The sequence below is a fragment of the Salmo salar genome, chromosome 06 (assembly GCF_965601325.2).
Source record: "Salmo salar chromosome 06, fSalSal1, whole genome shotgun sequence".
NCBI lineage: Eukaryota > Metazoa > Chordata > Actinopteri > Salmoniformes > Salmonidae > Salmo > Salmo salar.
The window spans coordinates 39,925,504-39,949,838 of record NC_138296.1 but is presented as its reverse complement, the minus strand read 5'-3'; the positions used below and the strand labels follow the sequence as shown (position 1 = coordinate 39,949,838).

The following is a 24,335-nucleotide window of genomic DNA, read 5'->3' as shown; positions in this document are numbered from 1 at the left end:
AACTACAGCCAGGGAACTACAGCCAGGGAACTACAGCTACGGAACTACAGCCAGGGAACTACAGCCAGGGAACTACAGCTACGGAACTACAGCCAGGGAACTACAGCTACGGAACTACAGCCAGGGAACTACAGCCAAGGAACTACAGCCAGGGAACTACAGCCAAGGAATTACAGTCAGGGAACTACAGCCAGGGAACTACAGCCAGGGAACTACAGCCAGGGAACTACAGCCAAGGAATTACAGTCAGGGAACTACAGCTACGGAATTACAGTCAGGGAACTACAGCCAGGGAACTACAGCCAGGGAACTACAGCCAAGGAACTACAGCCAGGGAACTACAGCCAGGGAACTACAGCCAAGGAATTACAGTCAGGGAACTACAGCCAGGGAACTACAGCCAGGGAACTACAGCCAAGGAACTACAGTCAGGGAACTACAGCTACGGAATTACAGTCAGGGAACTACAGCCCAGTCCTGTCTCATCTCATCTCTCACTGCTCTCCCATCCCTCTTGTTTACAATAGACCCTCTGAGCCCCAGACACTCTGGAGATGATGGCTTTATACTTGACTTTCCCAGAGCAGCATTAGCCACAGCTCTAACCCTCCACCAACCCTCAGCACTAGATCTTATTATGTAACTCGTTCTCACTGCTGCTGCTGGTGGTGGTGGGCTAGAGAGGTGCTCATAACCTTGCCACCCACCGGTGGTCCCAGTAAGACAGCCAGCCAGTGTGTTAGTTAGAACGGTACAGAGTCAAGGCTCCCGACCCTCCTTCACAAACACATTGAAACTCTCACGCACGGCACTGTCCTCAGTCCATGCATCCTGGCTGGGGGTTTGGTTTGGGGGACTATGCAAATTAGAGATGGGAGTCGTGGTCTATAGGACTGGATGGTGAGAGAGAGAGGGAGAGAGAGAAGCGAGGCGAGGGGGTGGAGTGTGCTGTGAATAATAATGAGCGGTGGTGTGGTGGGAATGGAGCAGAACAATAGGGCCCCTCTGTGCTCCACTTTGCACCCCTCATACACACACAGAGAAGAGAAGGGAGAGAGGCTTTTTCCCAGAGCTTCTACCCTCCCCCTTCCCCTCCACCTCCCCGTTCATTTTCCACAGACAGCCGCCTTCCTCTCTCTCCACCCTCCTCATCATCGGCTAGCCTGCTGGAGCGCCATGTGGAGTGGGCCGATTCTTCCTGATTCCACGCCGCCTCTGTCTCTTCAGAGCCAGTCCACACTCAGCTTCACCTCAATGGAGGGGACACTGCAACACTATAGCACAATTCCACTGAATATAGGACAGTTGTTAAGGGGAAAGATGACCCGGGGACAGGGAGGGGTAATACGGTGGGGTTTGGTGATCCAGGTCACAGCCTTAGCCCAGGCAGCAGTTCAATTAGGTGTATTTGTGATGGTTTCCCATCCAGGGAGTGAAAGCTAACGTTCCCCTGTGGTTTGGGACTCTGACAAGAGCCGTGTTGATTGAAAACCTTCCGTGGCCCCCCGAGACTGAGACTGTGAGAACTCTTTCCACTGCTAGAACTCCTCTAGATAGACAGGGAAACGATATAGTCATGTCTCCTGGACATAGAAGGCCCACATTAATCGTTTTTTTCACTTCACAGTTTTGTATTTTATGAATAAATATGATCTTTGGTATTTGTGTTAATAATGTATATGCAGGGGCTGTTCTATAATAATTATGTTGATTGTCCGGTTTGAAAATCCAATAATATATATGTTAAAATATATATATATGCGTATTTACTTTCCAGGCTACATGGGGACCTACTGTGAGGTGGATGTGGATGAGTGTGAGAGCAACCCTTGTGTGAACGACGGAATCTGCCGGGACATGGTCAATGGCTTCACATGCACCTGCCAGCCAGGTAAGACCCGATTCATGTCTGTTGAGATACAGCAAAGAGCCTCTCCAGCCTGTCATGAATGAAAATAGCTGACCTGTGCCGGTGTCGGTCGGTGTGAGATGTAGAGTTAAATGTCCCTGTGAATCAGTGCTCCTCTTGCTAGTTTTGTCTGATGGGAGTTTAGAGCAACCGAGCCCAGTCATAAAAGCCATGCAGGCCCCAGAGGCAGCCTGCCTATCCTTTCCACTGAACAAAGACACTATTGTGACCCCCCCTCCACAACCCCTCCCCCTTCCTCTCCCCATCTATGGTGGAATGTGGAAGGGACAGCAGTCTTACTAATGAGATTCTTATTCAGGTTGGCAATTTACATCTGGGGCAGACATCCCCCCTCACCCCCCATCTAGCTATTGAGCCTGTGTAGTTGATGCAGGCATGGGGGGGGGGGGGTCCCTGAGAGAGAAAACAATCCCACTGTCTCTCCCCCTCTAACCTGCTGCCCCAAGCAGAAACACAGACACACAGAGACACAGACCAGGTCCATCCTCCTCACACTGTTAATCACCACTAGGTATTCCTGAACCTCCTGCACCAAGCAGAAACACAGACACACAGAGACACAGACCAGGTCCATCCTCCTCACACTGTTAATCACCACTAGGTATTCCTGAACCTCCTGCACCAAGCAGAAACACAGACACACAGAGACACAGACCAGGTCCATCCTCCTCACACTGTTAATCACCACTAGGTATTCCTGAACCTCCTGCACCAAGCAGAAACACAGACACACAGAGACACAGACCAGGTCCATCCTCCTCACACTGTTAATCACCACTAGGTATTCCTGAACCTCCTGCACCAAGCAGAAACACAGACACACAGAGACACAGACCAGGTCCATCCTCCTCACACTGTTAATCACCACTAGGTATTCCTGAACCTCCTGCACCAAGCAGAAACACAGACACACAGAGACACAGACCAGGTCCATCCTCCTCACACTGTTAATCACCACTAGGTATTCCTGAACCTCCTGCACCAATTGACTCCTCCAAGGGCCCCTTCCTCATTGATTTCTGTTGCTTTGTCAGCCAAACCTTTTCTCAGACATGGAATACAAGTTCATTTAAAGCCTACTGTGGTGCTGCCATCTGAACAAGTTGAGAACGAGCTGTTTCAGACATTAGAAGAACGTGTACAAGATGAAATGGCTCAGCTAGCTGACCAAGGCATCAACCATACTCACTATTCTGGTTTGACATGTACGTTAATGTCGGGGCAAGAAATCCATTTAAATGGTAAGCATGTGGGAGATAAAATCTTGCTGGGTTAAGCGATTGGTAGACATGTTGGAAGTTGGAACCATGATTTGACATTAGCAGACATTCCAGAACACAACATAGCCCTTTAGAGTCCAGACATTCCAGAACACAACATAGCCCTTTAGAGTCCAGACATTCCAGAACACAACATAGCCCTTTAGAGTCCAGACATTCCAGAACACAACATAGCCCTTTAGAGTCCAGACATTCCAGAACACAACATAGCCCTTTAGAGTCCAGACATTCCAGAACACAACATAGCCCTTTAGAGTCCAGACATTCCAGAACACAACATAGCCCTTTAGAGTCCAGACATTCCAGAACACAACATAGGCCTTTAGAGTCCAGACATTCTCAAATTCACCAGACATCCCAGAATGCATCAAAGTCCAGGCATTACAGAACACTGCAGATTGTAGACATTGCAGAACCTAACCCTCTCCAGAACCATGTTTAGGTCGTACACTGTGGATCACAGTAGACATTTCAAGTCCATGGATCACCCTGTCCAGACATTTCAGAACCTTACCATCCCACCTAGCCTAACCTGGAGACCTCTGGCTGACCTCACCGTGGACCCGTCTACTGGAGCTTTTCTCTGACCCCTCACCTCTGTATTTGCCTGTCCCAGGGTTTACTGGCACCATGTGTCAGATCGACATTGATGAGTGCGCCAGCACGCCCTGCCAGAACGGAGCCAAGTGTTACGACCGGCCCAACGGATACGAGTGCCGCTGTGCTGAAGGTAAGGAGCAATAATAATGTCCATTTCTTTATGTCCAGGTGTGTGTTCTGTGTTTGTGTGTGTCAGTGTGTACATACATGAGTGGTCCTAGACTGACAGTCAGCCCCTACAGCAGGCAAGTCTGTCCCCTCACCTCTATAGGGGTTATAGATGGTGATGGTCTCAGTGAGAGTGAGTCTGTCCCCTCACCTCTATAGGGGTTATAGATGGTGATGGTCTCAGTGAGAGTGAGTCTGTCCCCTCACCTCTATAGGGGTTATAGATGGTGATGGTCTCAGTGAGAGTGAGTCTGTCTCCTCACCTCTATAGGGGTTATAGATGGTGATGGTCTCAGTGAGAGTGAGTCTGTCTCCTCACCTCTATAGGGGTTATAGATGGTGATGGTCTCAGTGAGAGTGAGTCTGTCCCCTCACCTCTATAGGGGTTATAGATGGTGATGGTCTCAGTGAGAGTGAGTCTGTCTCCTCACCTCTATAGGGGTTATAGATGGTGATGGTCTCAGTGAGAGTGAGTCTGTCTCCTCACCTCTATAGGGGTTATAGATGGTGATGGTCTCAGTGAGAGTGAGTCTGTCTCCTCACCTCTATAGGGGTTATAGATGGTGATGGTCTCAGTGAGAGTGAGTCTGTCTCCTCACCTCTATAGGGGTTATAGATGGTGATGGTCTCAGTGAGAGTGAGTCTGTCCCCTCACCTCTATAGGGGTTATAGATGGTGATGGTCTCAGTGAGAGTGAGTCTGTCTCCTCACCTCTATAGGGGTTATAGATGGTGATGGTCTCAGTGAGAGTGAGTCTGTCTCCTCACCTCTATAGGGGTTATAGATGGTGATGGTCTCAGTGAGAGTGAGTCTGTCTCCTCACCTCTATAGGGGTTATAGATGGTGATGGTCTCAGTGAGAGTGAGTCTGTCCCCTCACCTCTATAGGGGTTATAGATGGTGATGGTCTCAGTGAGAGTGAGTCTGTCTCCTCACCTCTATAGGGGTTATAGATGGTGATGGTCTCAGTGAGAGTGAGTCTGTCTCCTCACCTCTATAGGGGTTATAGATGGTGATGGTCTCAGTGAGAGTGAGTCTGTCTCCTCACCTCTATAGGGGTTATAGATGGTGATGGTCTCAGTGAGAGTGAGTCTGTCTCCTCACCTCTATAGGGGTTATAGATGGTGATGGTCTCAGTGAGAGTGAGTCTGTCCCCTCACCTCTATAGGGGTTATAGATGGTGATGGTCTCAGTGAGAGTGAGTCTGTCTCCTCACCTCTATAGGGGTTATAGATGGTGATGGTCTCAGTGAGAGTGAGTCTGTCTCCTCACCTCTATAGGGGTTATAGATGGTGATGGTCTCAGTGAGAGTGAGTCTGTCTCCTCACCTCTATAGGGGTTATAGATGGTGATGGTCTCAGTGAGAGTGAGTCTGTCTCCTCACCTCTATAGGGGTTATAGATGGTGATGGTCTCAGTGAGAGTGAGTCTGTCTCCTCACCTCTATAGGGGTTATAGATGGTGATGGTCTCAGTGAGAGTGAGTCTGTCTCCTCACCTCTATAGGGGTTATAGATGGTGATGGTCTCAGTGAGAGTGAGTCTGTCCCCTCACCTCTATAGGGGTTATAGATGGTGATGGTCTCAGTGAGAGTGAGTCTGTCTCCTCACCTCTATAGGGGTTATAGATGGTGATGGTCTCAGTGAGAGTGAGTCTGTCCCCTCACCTCTATAGGGGTTATAGATGGTGATGGTCTCAGTGAGAGTGAGTCTGTCTCCTCACCTCTATAGGGGTTATAGATGGTGATGGTCTCAGTGAGAGTGAGTCTGTCTCCTCACCTCTATAGGGGTTATAGATGGTGATGGTCTCAGTGAGAGTGAGTCTGTCCCCTCACCTCTATAGGGGTTATAGATGGTGATGGTCTCAGTGAGAGTGAGTCTGTCTCCTCACCTCTATAGGGGTTATAGATGGTGATGGTCTCAGTGAGAGTGAGTCTGTCTCCTCACCTCTATAGGGGTTATAGATGGTGATGGTCTCAGTGAGAGTGAGTCTGTCCCCTCACCTCTATAGGGGTTATAGATGGTGATGGTCTCAGTGAGAGTGAGTCTGTCCCCTCACCTCTATAGGGGTTATAGATGGTGATGGTCTCAGTGAGAGTGAGTCTGTCTCCTCACCTCTATAGGGGTTATAGATGGTGATGGTCTCAGTGAGAGTGCGTCTGTCCCCTCACCTCTATAGGGGTTATAGATGGTGATGGTCTCAGTGAGAGTGCGTCTGTCCCCTCACCTCTATAGGGGTTATAGATGGTGATGGTCTCAGTGAGAGTGAGTCTGTCCCCTCACCTCTATAGGGGTTATAGATGGTGATGGTCTCAGTGAGAGTGAGTCTGTCCCCTCACCTCTATAGGGGTTATAGATGGTGATGGTCTCAGTGAGAGTGAGTCTGTCCCCTCACCTCTATAGGGGTTATAGATGGTGATGGTCTCAGTGAGAGTGAGTGTGATGGTCAGGTCAGACGACTCCCTGGTTGTGTGTCTGTTGCGGCCTCAGACTGCTGCTTGGACTGGACCTGGGAGACTGTTGCTGGAGATGAACTGGGACTGAGGCTGAGTTTAGGTTGAGACTGGGCTGGGGTTGAGACTGGGCTGGGGTTGAGACTGGGCTGGGGTTGAGGCTGGGCCGGGGTTGAGACTGGGCCGGGGTTGAGACGGGTTGAGACTGGGCCGGGGTTGAGACTGGGCCGGGGTTGAGACTGGGCTGAGGCCCCTAATCCCCCTCTTCTCCCCAGCCGGTCCCTCGGACCCCAGGATCACACACAGGGTCACCCAGGGCCAGCAGCTGCTGGGGGGGCGGGGGGTTAGGGCTGGTCATCCCCCCGACATCTGTTCCTCTGTACCCCACAAAACATACCCCCACACACCCCAACACGCTGCACTGGCCTTCTGGTATATCTTAGCTCACTCAAGGTCATTCCCATTCATATTAACATCTATGTGTAAGACTGTGAACAGCTCAGCTGTTTTTAGCTTGTTTCTTGAGCAGGTGTGTTTGTGTTAGTTGGTCTAGTGTGTGTGTGTGTGTGTGTGTGTGTGTGTGTGTGTGTGTGTGTGTGTGTGTGTGTGTGTGTGTGTGTGTGTGTGTGTGTGTGTGTGTGTGTGTGTGTGTGTGTGTGTGTGTGTGTGTGTGTGTGTGTTTGTCGGAGGCTGTGTGTATGTATGGGGGAGCCTGTTGCATTGTTTAGCGGTGACCAGCTGCTTGGTATTCCCTGCCCCCCCCCCCCCCGTTGTTGAGTGAAGTGGCCCTGTTAGACGTTGCGCGGCCCATTGTCCCCGGTGGGAACAAAGCCAGGCCTGTGAGCCTTGTCAAGGGCCCTACTCCTTCTACACCGCAAGGCCCTGGCCCACAGCACCACGGGGCCTACCAAACACCCGGCACAGCAGCGCTCAACTCTCTCTGCACCACCACACCACACGGCTCTGCTCTGCACACTAACGAACCAACTAACACTGCTCAGTCTCACACACACACACACCACCGTCGGCATGGAAACCACGGGGCCCAGAACTCCAAACTGTAGAAGCTTTCATAGAGAGAGAAAGAGTGGGAAATAGGGGGAGGAAATAGAAAGGGATAAAGAGGGAAGTGGAGATGGAGAGAAGTGAATGGGAGAGGGGAAATGGTAGGAGGGGTTTGGATGAGGAGAGGTGGCTGGGTGGCAGGCAGATTTAAAGACAAAAAACTGTGTAAAAGATGAAGAGTGAGACGTAAAGAAACCCCAAGAGGCCTGTCCTAATTCCTGTTGTCTCTTCCCCAAGGGTACGAGGGCACACTGTGCGAGAGCAACACCAACAACTGCCAGCCCGACCCGTGCCACCACGGCACCTGCGTGGACGGCATCGCCAGCTACACGTGTAACTGCGAGGCGGGCTACACGGGCTACCGCTGCGAGAACCAGCTGAACGAGTGCCACAGTAACCCCTGTCAGAATGGGGGCAAGTGTGTGGACCTGGTCAACAAGTACATCTGCCAGTGTCAGCACGGCACCTCAGGTGAGAGAGCAGTACCAACAGAGATTCAGAACACTAAATATCTTCTACTTTATTCTGGTTATGGACACAGAATATCTGCTGGGGCCTCTGTCTTAGTACTGCTGTTTGATTGGTGTTCTCTCTCTTGCACACGCAGGTACCAACTGTGAGATTAACTTTGATGACTGCGCCAGCAAACCATGCGACTATGGCATCTGCAAGGATGGCATCAACCGCTACGACTGCGTGTGCAAACCAGGCTTTACCGGCCCTCTGTGCAACGTGGAGATGGACGAGTGCTCGTCCGGACCCTGCAGGAACGGGGGGACGTGTGTGGACGAGGAGAACGGCTTCCACTGCCAGTGTCCCGAGGGCTTCCAGCCTCCCTACTGTTACTCCCAGGTGGACGAGTGTGGCAGCAACCCCTGTGTGCACGGCGCCTGCAGAGACGACATCAACGGCTACCGCTGTGACTGTGAGCCCGGCTGGGTGGGGAAGAACTGTGACCTAGACCGTAATGACTGTCTGCCCAGCCCGTGTCAGAACGCTGGCACCTGCATCGATCAGCTGAACGGATTCACCTGCAAGTGTCGCCACGGCTTCAGAGGTCAGCCTGCTGTCATACCCCAAACCCTATCTCTATCCCTATCTCTATCCCTAACCCTATCTCTATTCCTAACCCTATCTCTATCCCTATCTCTATCCCTAACCCTATCTCTATCCCTAACCCTATCTCTATCCCTAACCCTATCTCTATCCCTAACCCTGACTCTACCCCAAACCCTATCTCTATCCCTAACCCTGACTCTACCCCAAACCCTGACTCTACCCCAAACCCTATCTCTATCCCTAACCCTGACTCTACCCCAAACCCTGACTCTATCCCAAACCCTATCTCTATCCCTAACCCGGACTCTACCCCTAACCCTGACTCTATCCCAGACCCTGACTCTATCCCTAACCCTATCTCTATCCCTAACCCGGACTCTACCCCTAACCCTGACTCTATCCCAGACCCTGACTCTATCCCTAACCCTATCTCTATCCCTAACCCTGACTCTATCCCTAACCCTATCTCTATCCCAGACCCTGACTCTATCCCAAACTCTATCTCTATCCCTAACCCGGACTCTATCCCTAACCCTGACTCTATCCCTAACCCTAACCCTGACTCTATCACTAACCCTGACTCTACCCCAAACCCTGACTCTATCCCTAACCCTGACTCTAACCCTGACTCTATCCCAAACCCTGACTCTAACCTTGACTCTATCCCTAACCCTGACTCTACCCCAAACCCTGACTCTATCCCTAACCCTGACTCTAACCCTGACTCTATCCCTAACCCTGACTCTAACCTTGACTCTATCCATAACCCTGACTCTAACCCTGACTCTATCCCTAACCCTGACTCTAACCCTGACTCTATCCCTAACCCTGACTCTAACCTTGACTCTATCCCTAACCCTGACTCTAACCTTGACTCTATCCCTAACCCTGACTCTAACCCTGACTCTATCCCTAACCCTGACTCGAACCTTGACTCTGTCCCTAACCCTGACTCTAACCTTGACTCTATCCCTAACCCTGACTCTAACCCTGACTCTATCCCTAACCCTGACTCTATCCCTAACCCTGACTCTAACCCTGACTCTATCCCTAACCCTGACTCTAGACACACAGAGGCACTACAAACATACACCAGGCACCCGTGATCTATACACTCTCACAGTATACAAACACATGGTAGATAAACACCAATCGCGGTTTTAAAATAAACTTGGAGATCCATGTGTTCACCAAAACATTTGAACATCTACAGACCGTGTAAACTTCTGTACGTTGTTCTCATGCCAGCTGTTCTCATGATTGCTTCACACAACTCAAGAGGCCTTGTTTGGTTTCCAGATCATCCATAAAGGGTCCCATCGAATATACTGGCTCATAACGCCCCCTAGTGTATATCTAAAAGAACTGCAGCAGGTGACAGACAGTTTACTAGTTTACTTAGTAAGGTTTATCCCCATGTTAAATTAACCTACTCAATGACTCTACTCTGTATCGTAATCTAACACATCTCCCTTGTGTCGCTCTGTCCTGCGTTGCCTAGGTAACCTGTGCCAGGTAAACATCAACGAGTGTTCGTCCAGTCCGTGTCTGAACCAGGGCACGTGTGTGGACGGCGTGGCCAGTTTCACCTGTCTGTGTGAGCTGCCCTACAGCGGGCCCACCTGTGCCGACGTGCTCACCCCCTGCTCCCCCAACCCCTGCGCCAACCATGCCCTGTGCACCAACACACCTGACTACCTGGGCTACCAGTGCAACTGCCAGCAAGGATGGCAAGGTCAGCTGTGCAACATTGACGTGAACGAGTGCATCGCCAACCCGTGTAAGAACCGTGGTACCTGCACCAACACGCTGGGAGGGTTCGTGTGCTCCTGCGGCGGCGGCTTCACCGGGCCCAACTGTGAGACGGACATCAACGACTGTGCCCCTAGTGAGTGACCAATGAGAGACTAGCAATATTATATCACTGTACTTCATTATCCACAGGACCACAGGCTCTGCTGCTGCTGTACAATACTGGCCTCCAATTCTGCTTCTACTTCCTCCAACTCCAGTTTATCACATTATCCATAGAACTATAGTACTGTATAGACATATCATCTTCCTCTTCCTTCATCCCTAACCCCTCTCTCTCTCTGTCTTCCTGCAGACCCGTGTCTGAGTGGGGGTTCCTGTACGGACGGTGTGAACTCGTTCCGATGCAGCTGTCTGCCAGGCTTCACGGGGCCTCGCTGTGCCGTGGAGGTGAACGAGTGTCAGAGCGCCCCCTGTAAGAACGGAGGCACCTGCACAGACTACGTCAACAGCTACACCTGCACCTGCAGACCTGGCTTCACTGGCATTAACTGTGAGACCAACATCCCAGACTGCACTGAAAGGTGAGTCTCATAGTCCGCTGTGTTTGTGTGCGTGCACGTGTGCCCTTTGTGACCTTTGAAACAGTGCGTGTTCTGATGTGTGCAGAATGGATCAGCAGTGATGATTTAACTATCGTTTACCCTACACCCACAGCTCGTGCTTCAACGGAGGTACCTGTACAGACAAGATCAACGGCTACTCCTGTACCTGTCGCTCAGGCTTCACAGGCTCCCACTGCCAGTATGAGGTGAATGAGTGTGACTCCCAGCCCTGCCTCAATGGAGGGGTCTGCCAGGACGCTCTGGAGTCCTTCCGCTGTTCCTGCCCCAAGGGATACACAGGCAACCGCTGCCAGGTACACACACAGAGCGTATATTATACTATACTATACTATACTATTCTATACTATTCTGTTCTATACTATACTATTCTATGCTATTTTTTTGCTATACTATACTATTATATTCTATACTATTATATTCTATACTATATTATACTGTTATATTCTAAACTATTATATTCTATACTATTCTATACTATTATATTATATACTATTCTATACTATAATTTTCTATACTATACTATTATATTCTATACTATTATATTCTATACTATTATATTCTATACTATTCTATACTATTTTTTGCTATACTATACTATTATATTCTATACTATTATATTCTATACTATATTATACTATTATATTCTAAACTATTATATTCTATACTATTCTATACTATTATATTATATACTATTCTATATGATTCTTTTCTATACTATACTATTATATTCTATACTATACTATTATATTCTATACTATTCTATACTATTATATGCTATACTATTCTATACTATTATATTCTATACTATACTATTATATTCTATACTATACTATACTATTATATTCTATACTATTCTATACTATTCTTTTCTATACTATTCTATTCTATACTAATCCAGAAAGCATTAACACAAACACATGTTCAGATACTGTGGTGTTAAGCTGGTTTTCTTCCCTGTCTCTCCAGATGTCAGTGGACTGGTGCAGACGCTCGTCTCCCTGTCAGAACGGAGGGCGCTGTCGTCAGAAGGACGCCTCCTTCTCCTGCGAGTGTCTGGGAGGCTGGTCTGGACGCTACTGTGACATCCCTGGGGTTTCCTGTGAGGTTGCCGCGCTCAAGAGAGGTACGGAGGAATGCTCTGTTCTTGTTATTTGTGTGTGCGTGAGTGTGTTTACTGTAAGTGTTTAGCGCAGCGGTGTAAAACTCATTTTGCCCCAGGGGGCCGCATTCGGTCTTCAACGAGGTCCAGAGGGTCGCGCACAAAAATCGTTATATTTCCTCCACATCAAAGTTAGCAAAGAATTGTCCTCTATCCATAGTTGTGGGATTTTCCGATGCTTCCTGACTGTCTAGCTTCATTTAGGTGATTATTAGAGAGCTGGAAACAGTCAACAAACTGTATGAATATAGGCCCATTATCATTACTACACTGTTTTGATTTGGTTTTAGTCTTTTTAAAGTATATTGAGTTCGTACATATATATTTCGTTTTACTCAAACCACCCACAGGCCGTATGTTTGACACCCCTGGTTTAGTGCATGTATGCAGTATGTGTTTGTATTTATACCGTGGTATAACTGTCCCCGGCCTCTTGTCTGCTCCCAGGCCTCCAGACAGACGAGCTGTGTCATCACGGAGGTCACTGTGTCAACACAGGCAACACCCACTACTGTAAGTGTCCCACAGACTACACAGACAGCTACTGTGAGAGCCAGGTGGACCACTGTGAGGACAAACACTGTCGCAACGGCGCCACCTGCAGGGGCTACGTGGGAGGATACCAGTGTGACGTGAGTCGGATTTGTCAAGTCAGAATTCTGTATAAACTGCAGTTTGTCTAATAACTCTGAAGGGAATGTCTTAATGTTGCTGTAATATGGTTCTAGATATGATGTTAATGGTATGTGTCTATGGCCCTACAGTGTATGCCGGGCTACACCGGAGAGAACTGTGAGATGGAGGTCAACGAGTGCCAGTCTCACCCATGTCAGAACGGTGGCACTTGCATTGACCTGGTGGGACACTACATCTGCTCCTGCCCACCTGGCACCTTGGGTATGTCCTCCCCATGTCCTCTTCTGTACTCACAACGTGTCCTCTTCTGTCCTCACCCATGTCCTCTTCTGTACTCACAACGTGTCCTCTTCTGTCCTCACCCATGTCCTCTTCTGTACTCACAACGTGTCCTCTTCTGTCCTCACCCATGTCCTCTTCCATACTCACAACGTGTCCTCTTCTGTACTCACCCATGTCCTCTTCTGTACTCACAACGTGTCCTCTTCTGTACTCACAACGTGTCCTCTTCTGTACTCACCCATGTCCTCTTCTGTACTCACCCATGTCCTCTTCCATACTCACAACATGTCCTCTTCTGTACTCACAACGTGTCCTCTTCTGTACTCACCCATGTCCTCTTCTGTACTCACAACGTGTCCTCTTCTGTACTCACAACGTGTCCTCTTCTGTACTCACCCATGTCCTCTTCTGTACTCACCCATGTCCTCTTCCGTACTCACAACATGTCCTCTTCTGTACTCACAACGTGTCCTCTTCTGTACTCACCCATGTCCTCTTCTGTACTCACCCATGTCCTCTTCCATACTCACAACATGTCCTCTTCCATACTCACAACATGTCCTCTTCCATACTCACAACATGTCCTCTTCCATACTCACAACATGTCCTCTTCCATACTTACATGTCCTCTTCCATACTCACAACATGTCCTCTTCCATACTCACAACATGTCCTCTTCCATACTCACAACATGTCCTCTTCCATACTCACAACATGTCCTCTTCAATACTCACAACATGTCCTCTTCCATACTCACAACATGTCCTCTTCCATACTCACAACATGTCCTCTTCCATACTCACAACATGTCCTCTTCCATACTCACAACATGTCCTCTTCAATACTAACAACATGTCCTCTTCCATACTCACAACATGTCCTCTTCCATACTCACAACATGTCCTCTTCCATACTCACAACATGTCCTCTTCCATACTCACAACATGTCCTCTTCCATACTCACAACATGTCCTCTTCCATACTCACAACATGATGAATGCAGAAAATTGCCAATCAAAATAAACTGTCTACCACAGCGGCCATGTTATTTTTGGGAAGCCTATCTGAGTTTGGACATGTAAAGTTTGTATGTGAAAGCTACTTCTGAGATGCATACTTTCAGTTTTTCCCAACTCCCTTCACTCGCGCGTTATGGAGGCTGGGCTGCTGGTGCTGCCTGGTACATGTACAGATCAAATACACCGCTGGTGCTGCCTGGTACATGTTCAGATCAAATACACCGCTGGAAGTCAGATTAAGCCATTAACATGTCCTAATAATTAGAAAAGATTGCTCAGAAACCCAGGTGTTTTAATCGCCGTATGCTTACTACCATTATAACCTTACGCTGATTAAGATAAGCAGAGTAAGGTGTTTACATGACTAATGCCATACTCTGTTTGATATTTCATGACTAGTGTCCATGTAAACATACTCAATATTGATAGCTGTCCATCTCTCCTACAGGTGTTCTGTGTGAGATCAACGAGGATGACTGTGCTCTTCCTCTGAGGCTGCGCGGGACTCCTCCTAAGTGTCTGAACAATGGTACCTGTGTGGACAGGGTGGGGGGCTACCGCTGCAACTGTCCCCCTGGCTTCACTGGAGAGAGGTGTGAGGGGGACATCAACGAGTGTCACTCCAACCCCTGCAGCCCCGCCAACAGTCTGGACTGCATCCAGCTCCCCAACGACTACCAGTGTGTCTGCAAGCCCGGCTTCACAGGTAAGGAGGGTGCGCGTGTGTGTATAATCATATTGTTGTGCATGTAAATGTGTGTTTGTATCTGTTTGCGCCACTCTAACGCGTTTGTGTTATCGTGTGCAGGTCGGCGGTGCCAGAGCAGGTTCAGTGTGTGCGAGTCTCAGCCCTGTCAGAACGGAGGGGCCTGTTCTGTCTCCAGCAGCTCAGCCCTTGGATACGCCTGTACCTGTCAGCTGGTAAGTATCAACATGTCACTGTCGCACACCTTTACCCAGTGTCTAGTCCTCCTGTGGAAACAGCTGGTATTTCTACAACCATCTCTATCTCCCTGAACTTCCCTGCTCACATAGCATAACCTAGAACCATATGTCAAAGAGCCCTGGATTTATTACAACGCTAACTTCCTGTAGTGGACCACATCTGTTTGTTACCCACACTGACGTTGTATGTGATTGTTCTCCCTCCTCAGGGCTATGCTGGGAACAACTGTGAGAGGAGCATGTCATGTCGGGAGTTGTCTTGCTATAATGGAGGTAGTTGTGCTCTGACCACGCGGGGCGCCCACTGTACCTGCCTGACAGGCTACGCCGGGCCCCAGTGCCAGCACCGTAGTAACGAGGGCTGCTCCTCCCAGTCGTGCCGCAACGGAGGCCTCTGCACCGAGGAGACCAGCTTCCCCTTCTTCCTCTGCCAGTGTGCCCAAGGCTGGGCGGGCAAGCGCTGCGAGCAGGGCAGCACCAGGCTGATAGAGGTCCCTCTGCCGCCCTCCTGCCCCCTGGCCGACTGCCACGGCAAGGCCAACGATGGTGTCTGCGACAAGGAGTGCAACACATTCCCCTGCCGCTGGGACGGGGGCGACTGCTCGCTGGCGGTGAACCCGTGGGCGCGCTGCACCGACCCGCGCTGCTGGCGTGTCTTCAACAACAGCCAGTGTGACGAGTCGTGCAACAACGCCGACTGCCTCTACGACAACTTTGACTGCAAGAACAAGGAGAAAATCTGCAAGTAAGTACTCCACCGCCAGCATTCTGTTCTCTCATTCTTTCACCTTACCCTCTATATGAAACCCTCTAAACTGATCTCTGTAACTCTCTCGGTCTCCACCAGTCCCATCTACGAGGCGTACTGCATCGACCACTACGCTGACGGCCGCTGTGACCAGGGCTGTAACTCAGAGGAGTGTGGCTGGGACGGTCTGGACTGTGCAGGGAAGGTTCCAGAGAACCTGGCTGACGGGGTGCTGGTCCTGGTGGTCCTGCTACCCCCGGACGAACTCGTGAATACGGCCCCTGCCTTCCTGCAGAAGCTCAGCGCCATCCTGAGAACCACCCTGCGCTTCCGCCTGGACCACAACGGAGAGCCCATGATCCGACCCTACACCCGCCGAGAGGCGCGCCTCAAACGAGAGCTGCAGCCCCACCAGGAGGTCATTGGGTCCATAGTGTACCTGGAGATAGACAACCGTCTGTGTTCCCAGCGGTCTGACTGTTTCCCGTCGGCAGACAGCGCAGCAGACTACCTGGGAGCCCTGTCAGCCGTGGAGATGCTCCGCTTCCCCTACCCCATCAAAGAAGTCCGCAGTGAGTAGAATCCCACTGACACTATACCAGGATACAGCATCTAAACATAACAGGAGATAACGTTACAAACATTTATATATATATATATATATATATGTCATTTCTCCATCAAATACTGTAACCACAGCTTGTATAGTAAAGTCCTTGTTATATCATGTAGGTGAGAAGATCCAAGACCCTTTGGACATGCCAGAGTGGGGCAAGCTGATGCTGGCGGGCGTGGCAGCCCTGTTCCTATTGGTCATCCTGGTGGTGGGCGTGCTGATTGGCCGCAGGAAGAGAGAACACAGCACCCTGTGGTTCCCCGAGGGCTTCTTCCCCAAGAAGGAACCCAGCAGCAACAAGAACCGCAGGGAACCCTTAGGCCAGGACGCACTGGGCATGAAGTGAGTAGTCACTCTGTTGTCTCCTCAGTACACTTCCAGCACTCCTATGGTGATTCCAAATCAATGTATTTGCTCCACTATGGTATTGTGACTGTGTGTTACCTGTCTCTCTCCAGATACATGCCCAAGACGGTGGAGGAGTCTCTGCTTGGCGACCACAGTGACTCGTGGATGGACACAGACTGCCCCGAGGCCAAGAGACTGAAGGTGGAGGAGCCCAGCATCCTGTCAGAAAGTGAAGACACTGTAGACTGTAGACAGTGGACCCAGCACCACCTAGCGGCTGCAGACATCCGCATGCCCCCCTCCATGGCCCTCACCCCGCCCCAGGGAGAGTTCGACCAGGACTGCATGGACGTCAACGTCCGAGGACCTGGTCAGTATTGAAATGAATCACATGGGAGCGTTGTTGTGTCATGTGCAGTGTTGTATGTGTCTGGACTGGAATCCTTAAGGCTGTAGTTTATCCTTTAAAACCGCTCCTCCTGATTTGTATTCCCAGTGTTTATTGATAGTTGCTACGTTTGATCTCTTTGACTTGTTCCCGTCCGTTGTGTTTTGATTGACACATTGACTGACCCTTCGCCTCTCGCGTCCTTCTCCCTTCCAGACGGTTTCACCCCTCTGATGCTGGCGTCGTTCTGCGGAGGCGGTCTGGAGCCCGAGCTCCCCGAGGAGGAGGAGTCAGAGGAGTGTTCCGCCAACATCATCTCTGACCTCATCTACCAGGGCGCCACATTGGTCGCCCAGACGGACCGCACCGGAGAGACCGCCCTTCACCTGGCTGCCCGCTACGCCCGCGCTGACGCCGCCAAGCGGCTGTTGGACGCTGGGGCCGACGCCAACGCGCAGGACAACACAGGGCGCACGCCGCTACACGCCGCCGTGGCCGCCGACGCCCAGGGGGTCTTCCAGGTAAACACACACTTTTCAGATGCTTAATGTTTAAGTTATATCTTCATATTTACTCAATGTATTCCTCAGTCTTTCTATACAGTATTACACATGTAGGACTTGACTTTGCTACTTCTTACGGTTGCCCACTTGCTGAGTAGACTGCTGGGTCATCTTCCAGACTGACATGTTATTTCTCCCTGTCTGACCTGGTTAGATTCTGATCCGAACCCGGGCTACAGACCTGGACTCTCGTATGTACGACGGCTCCACCGCCCTGATCCTGGCTGCCCGCCTGGCCGTAGAGGGCATGGTGGAGGAACTCATCACCTGCCACGCAGACATCAACGCTGTCGACGAACTGGGTACGTGATTGGCTAAACTAGTGTGTGAGTGTGTGTGTGTTGAAGAGAGAGTTGATGCAGTTGAATGGTGATGCTGTGTTTCGTGGTAAGAGGCAGGATGAGTAACAACAGGGTGTGTTCCTCCCATCCCAGGTAAATCTGCTCTGCACTGGGCAGCTGCTGTCAACAACGTGGAGGCCACCATGGCCCTGCTGAAGAACGGAGCCAACAAAGACATGCAGGACCTCAAGGTACACACGGCCCTCCACCTATATCTACAACTGTCAGCCACCTACAGTCATACAGCCTTGAATATATAGAGATATTGAGGAGCCAACATGTCTAATTCTCTCTCTCTTTCTCTCTCTCTCTCTCTCTGTATATTAGGAGGAGACACCTCTCTTCCTGGCGGCGCGTGAGGGTAGTTGTGAGGCGGTCAAGGTCCTCCTGGCCCACTTCGCTAACAGGGAGATAACCGACCATATGGACCGTCTGCCTCGGGACATCGCCCAGGAGAGAATGCACCATGACATCGTTCAGCTGCTGGATGAGTACAACACAGTGAGGAGCCCCCAGGGCCACGGAGGGGCCCCACACCACCTGGCCGGGGGACACACCCTGTCCCCCCTCATGTGCCCCCCCAGCGCCTTCATGCCCGGCCTGAAGAACACCCCCCAGGGGAAGAAGAGTCGCCGCCCCGGGGCAAAGGGTTCAGGTCTGGGAGGGCAGCATGCCCAGAACCTCAAGGATTCAGCTAAGGCCCGCAACAAGAAGCTGACCCTGGACATGCAGAGCGCCCTGCTGGAGAGCTCTGTCACCCTGTCCCCCGTCGACTCCCTGGACTCCCCCCGCGGAGGGGCCAACAACGCCGGCTACATCACCAACCCCTGCTCCCCGGTCGCCATGCCCTCCTCGGGGCTCTTCCACTCCTCCATGTCGGTGCCCAGCACTCCCATGGTGCACAGCAGCATGATGGACGGCTCTGGCCCCTTCACTGTGTCTCTGGCCCAGCTCAACGACCTGGGAGATGGAGGCATGTCCATGCAGGGCCGCGTGTCCATGGCCAGCCAGGTCAACCAGGGCCCCCACGGCTACGTGCTCAACGCCGGCCAGCTGGGGCTCAACATGGGCCTGGTGAGCCCTGTCAGCGTGCCCTTCGACTGGCACAGCCGCATGCCCTCCTCCTCCCAGTGCGGGGGACAGGTGGTGAACCTGGTCCACAGCAGCCAGGCGGGCATGCACCCTCAGAGCCCCATGCAGCAGCAGCAGAACAGCCTCATGATGCAGCAGCACCAGCAGCACCAGCAGAACCTGTACCGCAGCGCCCAGCAGGCCATGCTGCAGCCCACGCCTGTCATCGCCAGCACGCCCATCTCCCACAGCCCCGTCAAGCTGCCCTCCATCGCAGAGCAGCAGCAGCAGCTTCACAACCACTCCATGGCCAGCCAGCAGAGCCTCCGCATGGGCACCTCCTCCCCACCCACCCCCCAGACGACACAGCCCCCTCCAGCCTTCTTCCAGCAGCAGCAGCAGCCTCCTCAGCCCCAGCCAGCCCCTCAGCCCACCTCTCCACAGGCCTCCCAGGCCCCTCCTCCCCAGGCCAGTGGCAGCACTGCAGGCTTGGAGGACTACCCCACCCCGCCCTCCCAGCACAGCTACTCCGCCCTGGATGCCACTCCCAAGCATTACCTCCGCCTGTCCAGCGAGCATCCCTACCTGACCCCCTCCCCAGAGTCGCCCGAGCCCTGGTCCAGCCCCTCCCCCCACTGTGTGTCTGATTGGTCAGACTCCACCCCCAGCCCGGCGGTGGCCGGTCCTGCCCAAACCCAGATCCCCCATGTCCAGGAGTCCAACGGCAAGATGCAGGTGTTTGCATGAACCCCCAAGGCACCTGGTTAACACCTGGTTAACACCTGGTTAACACCTGGTTAACACCTGGTTAACAGAGACCTGCCTGGGGGAGAGGAGAGAGGAGACGACTGGCTGTAAAGGCCTGTGTGTCTGGAGTTTATGCGTCAGCCTGGATCCAGGTTTTCCATTGGATTTGGATTGACTGTGTTTTATCACGAGGACCGTCTGCTAGTGTTGTTTGCAGAGAAAGAGTAAAGGGAAATGTGTGTTGTCTGGATATAAAAGAACAGACAATTTAATGAAGTAAGACTTATTCTGTCACAGATGGACTTGTTTTTTTATTATTATAAAAAGTATATGAAGAAAACGAAGTCTTTCATTTCAAAGACTTAGGGATGCTCTCCTGAAAAACTAACAAACTTTTAAAAAAGTAGATAAAAGAAAGAAAAAAGCAACAATGTTGAAGGGAATTCCTTTATTTTTATTTATTGTTTTTTTTGTGTTTCTCAGAACTGCCTTTTCAGGTGTTTTCTCAGCCTCATTCTGTCCTGTCCTCTCACACAGTGTTTCACACTCACCTGTTACATGGAACACGTCCTGGGCTCACCTGAGACCAGTGGTGTTACAAGGAAGACGACTAGTGATTCAGTCACTCTCCACCCAGCCCACCACCACCACCAGTGTCTAACACTCTGTAGGCAGATCGACGTGGGCTTCAGACAGGAAGAGGAAGAGGTCTCGCCTCTCTTGACTGATGTTATTTATTTAGGCCAACAGGTAAAACGATCAGATTGGCTTGGGAACAAATATGTACTCTTTTAAGTTGGCTGTCATTAGTGATATTATGTTCTGATTTGATGAACTAGGAAAAAAAGGAACTGATTACATTCCGTAGAAGTATTATGTGTAAGAATGTAGAATGATGGGCGTCTCTGAAGCACTTGACGGGACAGAGCGTTGGGAGGGGAGGGTGATCGTGAGGTGGGGTTCTGACACTGCAACGAGGCACTCTGCTTATCCACACACAGAGCCCGGAAGGCTCTAAACATTCATTACAGTACGTTCATTGGCCAGTGTTCAGTCAGACAGACAACTCAACAAAAACATTGATGTGTTAAAGTTTCAACTTCCCATTGACTTAAGCCACGTTCTCCCCCGGGCCGTCTGCGTGTCAGTCCCAGGCATGGCTCGAGTCATCCTAGTCATTAGTCTCATTGGTCCTGGTATAAAGGGTTTGCCCCCCCCAGTCTGCCATCACTACTTCAGTCATGCAGCTTGTTTTCACTCATTCTGAACATTCATTCAGATGAAGGCATTATTATGCCAATTCTAAAATCAGCCTTTCACTGCCCTTTAGTTTTGGTTTTAACTCAGTTATGTGTGTTTTTTTATATACTGTATATGTGTTGACACCATGGTTACCTTTTGGAACATCTCCTCGGTGTACTAAGCTATGTTTATCAGCTGCTATTCTTTTACCACTAACCTGCAAACATTCCTGCATGTTGCCTGGCAGTGTGATAGCATGTTTTTGACTGCTTCTATTCTATTCTTTGACCCCTGGTCCTGTTTTTGTGTAGCCTGAGTCCCACATCTGCTTGTGCTCTCTTGCCGACTCCATTGCTGCCATTGTTATTCGTGCAAGAACGCACACATAGATCTGGGACTCAGGCTAGCTGTCGTGTTGGCCAATAGAAGCACATTCTCTTGCGGTTCCATTGGTAATTGAGGTGTTGGTATGTTCTCCTGCGGTTCAGTTACGGATCAGTCTGTGGACTGATTCCAACTCTGGTGCGCTCCAGTCGTGGTCAGTCAGTCAGTCGTCAGTCAGTCGGTCAGTGTGAGGGCGTGGCTGGTGGGTTGGGACTGTTAGTGCTCTGTCTCTCCTCAGGGAGGTGCTGTTCTACAGCATGGAGAGGAGCGTTCCCCTGCGTCGTTCCTCTGCGTCGTTAGCAGCTTGCACCCCACTAGCCACAGAGAGGACATTTACATAGGACTTGTTAGAAGACGTGGAAGGAGAGAACACTACTATGTAGTGCTGCACCCCCCTACTGTAGCCCTTTACTATGGAGGTCACTCCCCAGAGATCCAACTAGCCCTCACAACCAGACCACTGCTGCTCCCTGGATAGGATACTTACTACTGGGAGAGCCAATCAGATCCTCCCCTGTTCGATTTCATTACTGGTCCAAGCCTGTTCACTATAACCAGCTACTACAGTACAGTCAGACCTGGGAGGTTTCTGGGTTGGACTGATACTAGGTTCAGATTCCAGTTCAGGGTTCATTTAGTGAAGTGTTTATTTGTTGTCCTTTGATTTCCTTTCCTGGCGACACTACTATGCTCTGTCTGTACATTTCAGATATCCCAACTTCTGTCTGTAAATAATGTTTGTCCTGGGTAGATTTACTTGTTTAAGATGCATCTTATGTTTCTAAAAATGATTATGTACTAAAAAGGACAAAAATAAAATGTACTTCCTTTTAGGATTATTGTGAAAATTGAGGATGTGACTGATATTTTATTGGTCTTGTATTATTAGAAGTCATAGATATTTTCTATCATTATTATTAATTCCTATACTTGTTTAAAAGTAGTTTAAAAATCATTGTACATAAAAAACCGTTCCACAATGTTTCTTTCTACAGACAAAAGTTGTAAAGTAAGTCACTTCTAATAAAAACTGTAGGGAACTACATTTCTGTGTATCTTATTTTCACACATTTATATTTGACTTATAATAATGTACTACTTATTAAGTATTGCATGTGAATAGAGCAAATCGTTTCAAATGTAGAATATGGTGTTGATTGCCGTTTTAGTGGATGGTTAAAAGGCATCGCTATGGCCTTCCTGAGTTTCCCTGGATTTAGAAAAGCCTTAGCATTTCTGGGTCAGTGGTATTGACAGTGCTTCTTGAGTACGTTGTTACGGCGCTGAGAGTTGTGAGTTCGTGCCCATGTCGGGTGGAATTTCCACTCTGTTGTAATTGCAGTGGATTTCCACTCTGTCACAATTGCACAAAAGTAAACCAGCCTACAAGGAGGGACAGGCATGTTCTTTAAATGGTATAAAACTGAACTTCCAAAGACCTTGCTATTCACCAGTTTCCTCCAGTTCAACGTTACTCTCAGAGCGAGGAAGGATCATAATGAAGGTGAGATTGGTTACCTTGAATAGGGGGTGGGGGATTACTATTCTATAATAATGTCTTTAAGTTAAAGTTGACATTTATTGCAGGCTTTGGATGTGCTCATTCTACTACTCCCAGTGGCAGTCAATACTCTACCATATGATATCACGCCAGTGGATTGTGCTGATGTCTATAGAAGGGGCTTTGGACACAGTGGAGTGTACACCATCTACCCTGCAGGAACAACCTCCCCCATCCAGGTCTACTGTGACATGGGCTGTGAGGACCAACCTGAGGGGGGGAAATGGACAGTGTGTACAGTGACTAGACCTTGTGTTTATAGTCTTTTGAGATTCATCAAAGTTTGTTTCACGATCACTACCTCAGGGCTCAATCCATGTTGTTGTTTGCGCAATTAACATTTGAAGTAGAGAATGTTATCAACCCGGAGAGATGGATAAAAATTCCCCTTGTGTGGAACATGTCATATTTCTGTGGAAAATCTCAAAATGCCCCTCTATTCCAGGTGATCCAGAAGAGAAAGGATGGGACAGTGAACTTTTACCGTGGATGGGACCAATACAGGAGTGGGTTTGGGCAGGCATCTGGAGAGTACTGGTTAGGTAAGAGCACGACGCACTGGACACATTTGAAATGTCTATGCTGAGATACAAAAATATATGAAATGTCTGTTAATGTGTATTATTACTATCTTTAGTACTCACCTCTTGTTATGTTCTCCACCAACACCTTGTGCTCTCCCTCAGGTCTAGAAAACATCCATCTCCTCACTCAGAGGAAGAAGTATGAGTTGAGAGTGGACCTGGAGGACTTTGAAGGGGCTAAAGTCCACGTCCAGTACTCCTCGTTCTCTGTCGACTCTGAGCATGAAGGATACAAGCTGCATTTAAGTGGCTTCAAAGATGGAGGTGCCGGTGAGTCTAAAGAACACTTCAATTTCTCCTCCTTTCCCGTGAAATAACAGTATTACAAATCTGAAAGGACTACTTGGTCGATACAGTATGAAGAAAGTTATACTGTAAATGGAAATGTGGAACAATCCCTTCTGCATTTCAGGAAAATCTATGGATGAACACAATGGGCTGAAGTTCTCCACCTTCGACAAAGACCAGGACACTCACGTTACAAACTGTGCTAAATCCTATCTAGGAGGATGGTGGTATGGAGAATGCCACAGTGTCAATCCCAACGGGGTATATCTGTGGGGCGACTCAATCTATGGCATTGGTATCAACTGGGTGTATTGGAAAGGTTATAAATACTCTTTAAAAGCCATTGAAATGAAGATAAGGCCTGTGGAATAAGTTCAGAACCAAGCATACTCATACTTTGCACTCAAATATTACCTTCCAAATTATGAAAATATTTGGAAAGCCACTGAAGTTTAAACATTTTAAAGCTAATAAATTGAAGGGA

The 24,335-nt window shown here is 49.7% G+C and overlaps 2 protein-coding genes across 2 annotated transcripts in view; both read left to right on the top strand.

Moving 5' to 3' along the window:
* LOC106607201 (uncharacterized) overlaps positions 1 to 22,463 on the top strand; it is a 52,344-nt gene extending 29,881 nt beyond the window's left edge. The window contains exons 8-27 of the mRNA XM_045720475.2: positions 1,778 to 1,891; positions 3,827 to 3,940; positions 7,730 to 7,963; positions 8,100 to 8,549; positions 10,053 to 10,439; positions 10,659 to 10,887; positions 11,021 to 11,222; positions 11,896 to 12,052; positions 12,536 to 12,720; positions 12,853 to 12,985; positions 14,474 to 14,731; positions 14,834 to 14,946; positions 15,180 to 15,715; positions 15,818 to 16,290; positions 16,451 to 16,676; positions 16,793 to 17,052; positions 17,287 to 17,591; positions 17,788 to 17,935; positions 18,068 to 18,165; positions 18,302 to 22,463. Coding sequence (XP_045576431.2) covers positions 1,778 to 1,891; positions 3,827 to 3,940; positions 7,730 to 7,963; positions 8,100 to 8,549; positions 10,053 to 10,439; positions 10,659 to 10,887; positions 11,021 to 11,222; positions 11,896 to 12,052; positions 12,536 to 12,720; positions 12,853 to 12,985; positions 14,474 to 14,731; positions 14,834 to 14,946; positions 15,180 to 15,715; positions 15,818 to 16,290; positions 16,451 to 16,676; positions 16,793 to 17,052; positions 17,287 to 17,591; positions 17,788 to 17,935; positions 18,068 to 18,165; positions 18,302 to 19,792 — 6,113 coding nt within the window. The 3' untranslated portion in view covers positions 19,793 to 22,463. The remainder of the gene's footprint in view (positions 1 to 1,777; positions 1,892 to 3,826; positions 3,941 to 7,729; positions 7,964 to 8,099; positions 8,550 to 10,052; positions 10,440 to 10,658; positions 10,888 to 11,020; positions 11,223 to 11,895; positions 12,053 to 12,535; positions 12,721 to 12,852; positions 12,986 to 14,473; positions 14,732 to 14,833; positions 14,947 to 15,179; positions 15,716 to 15,817; positions 16,291 to 16,450; positions 16,677 to 16,792; positions 17,053 to 17,286; positions 17,592 to 17,787; positions 17,936 to 18,067; positions 18,166 to 18,301) is intronic.
* Positions 22,464 to 22,867: 404 nt separating this feature from the next.
* mfap4 (microfibrillar-associated protein 4) lies at positions 22,868 to 24,334 on the top strand. Its single transcript, NM_001141245.1, is given in 5 exon segments — positions 22,868 to 22,922; positions 23,006 to 23,209; positions 23,425 to 23,521; positions 23,666 to 23,833; positions 23,976 to 24,334. Coding segments are annotated over 5 exon segments (723 nt in total). The 5' UTR covers positions 22,868 to 22,916; the 3' UTR covers positions 24,224 to 24,334.
* The last annotated feature ends 1 nt before the right edge of the window (position 24,335 follows it).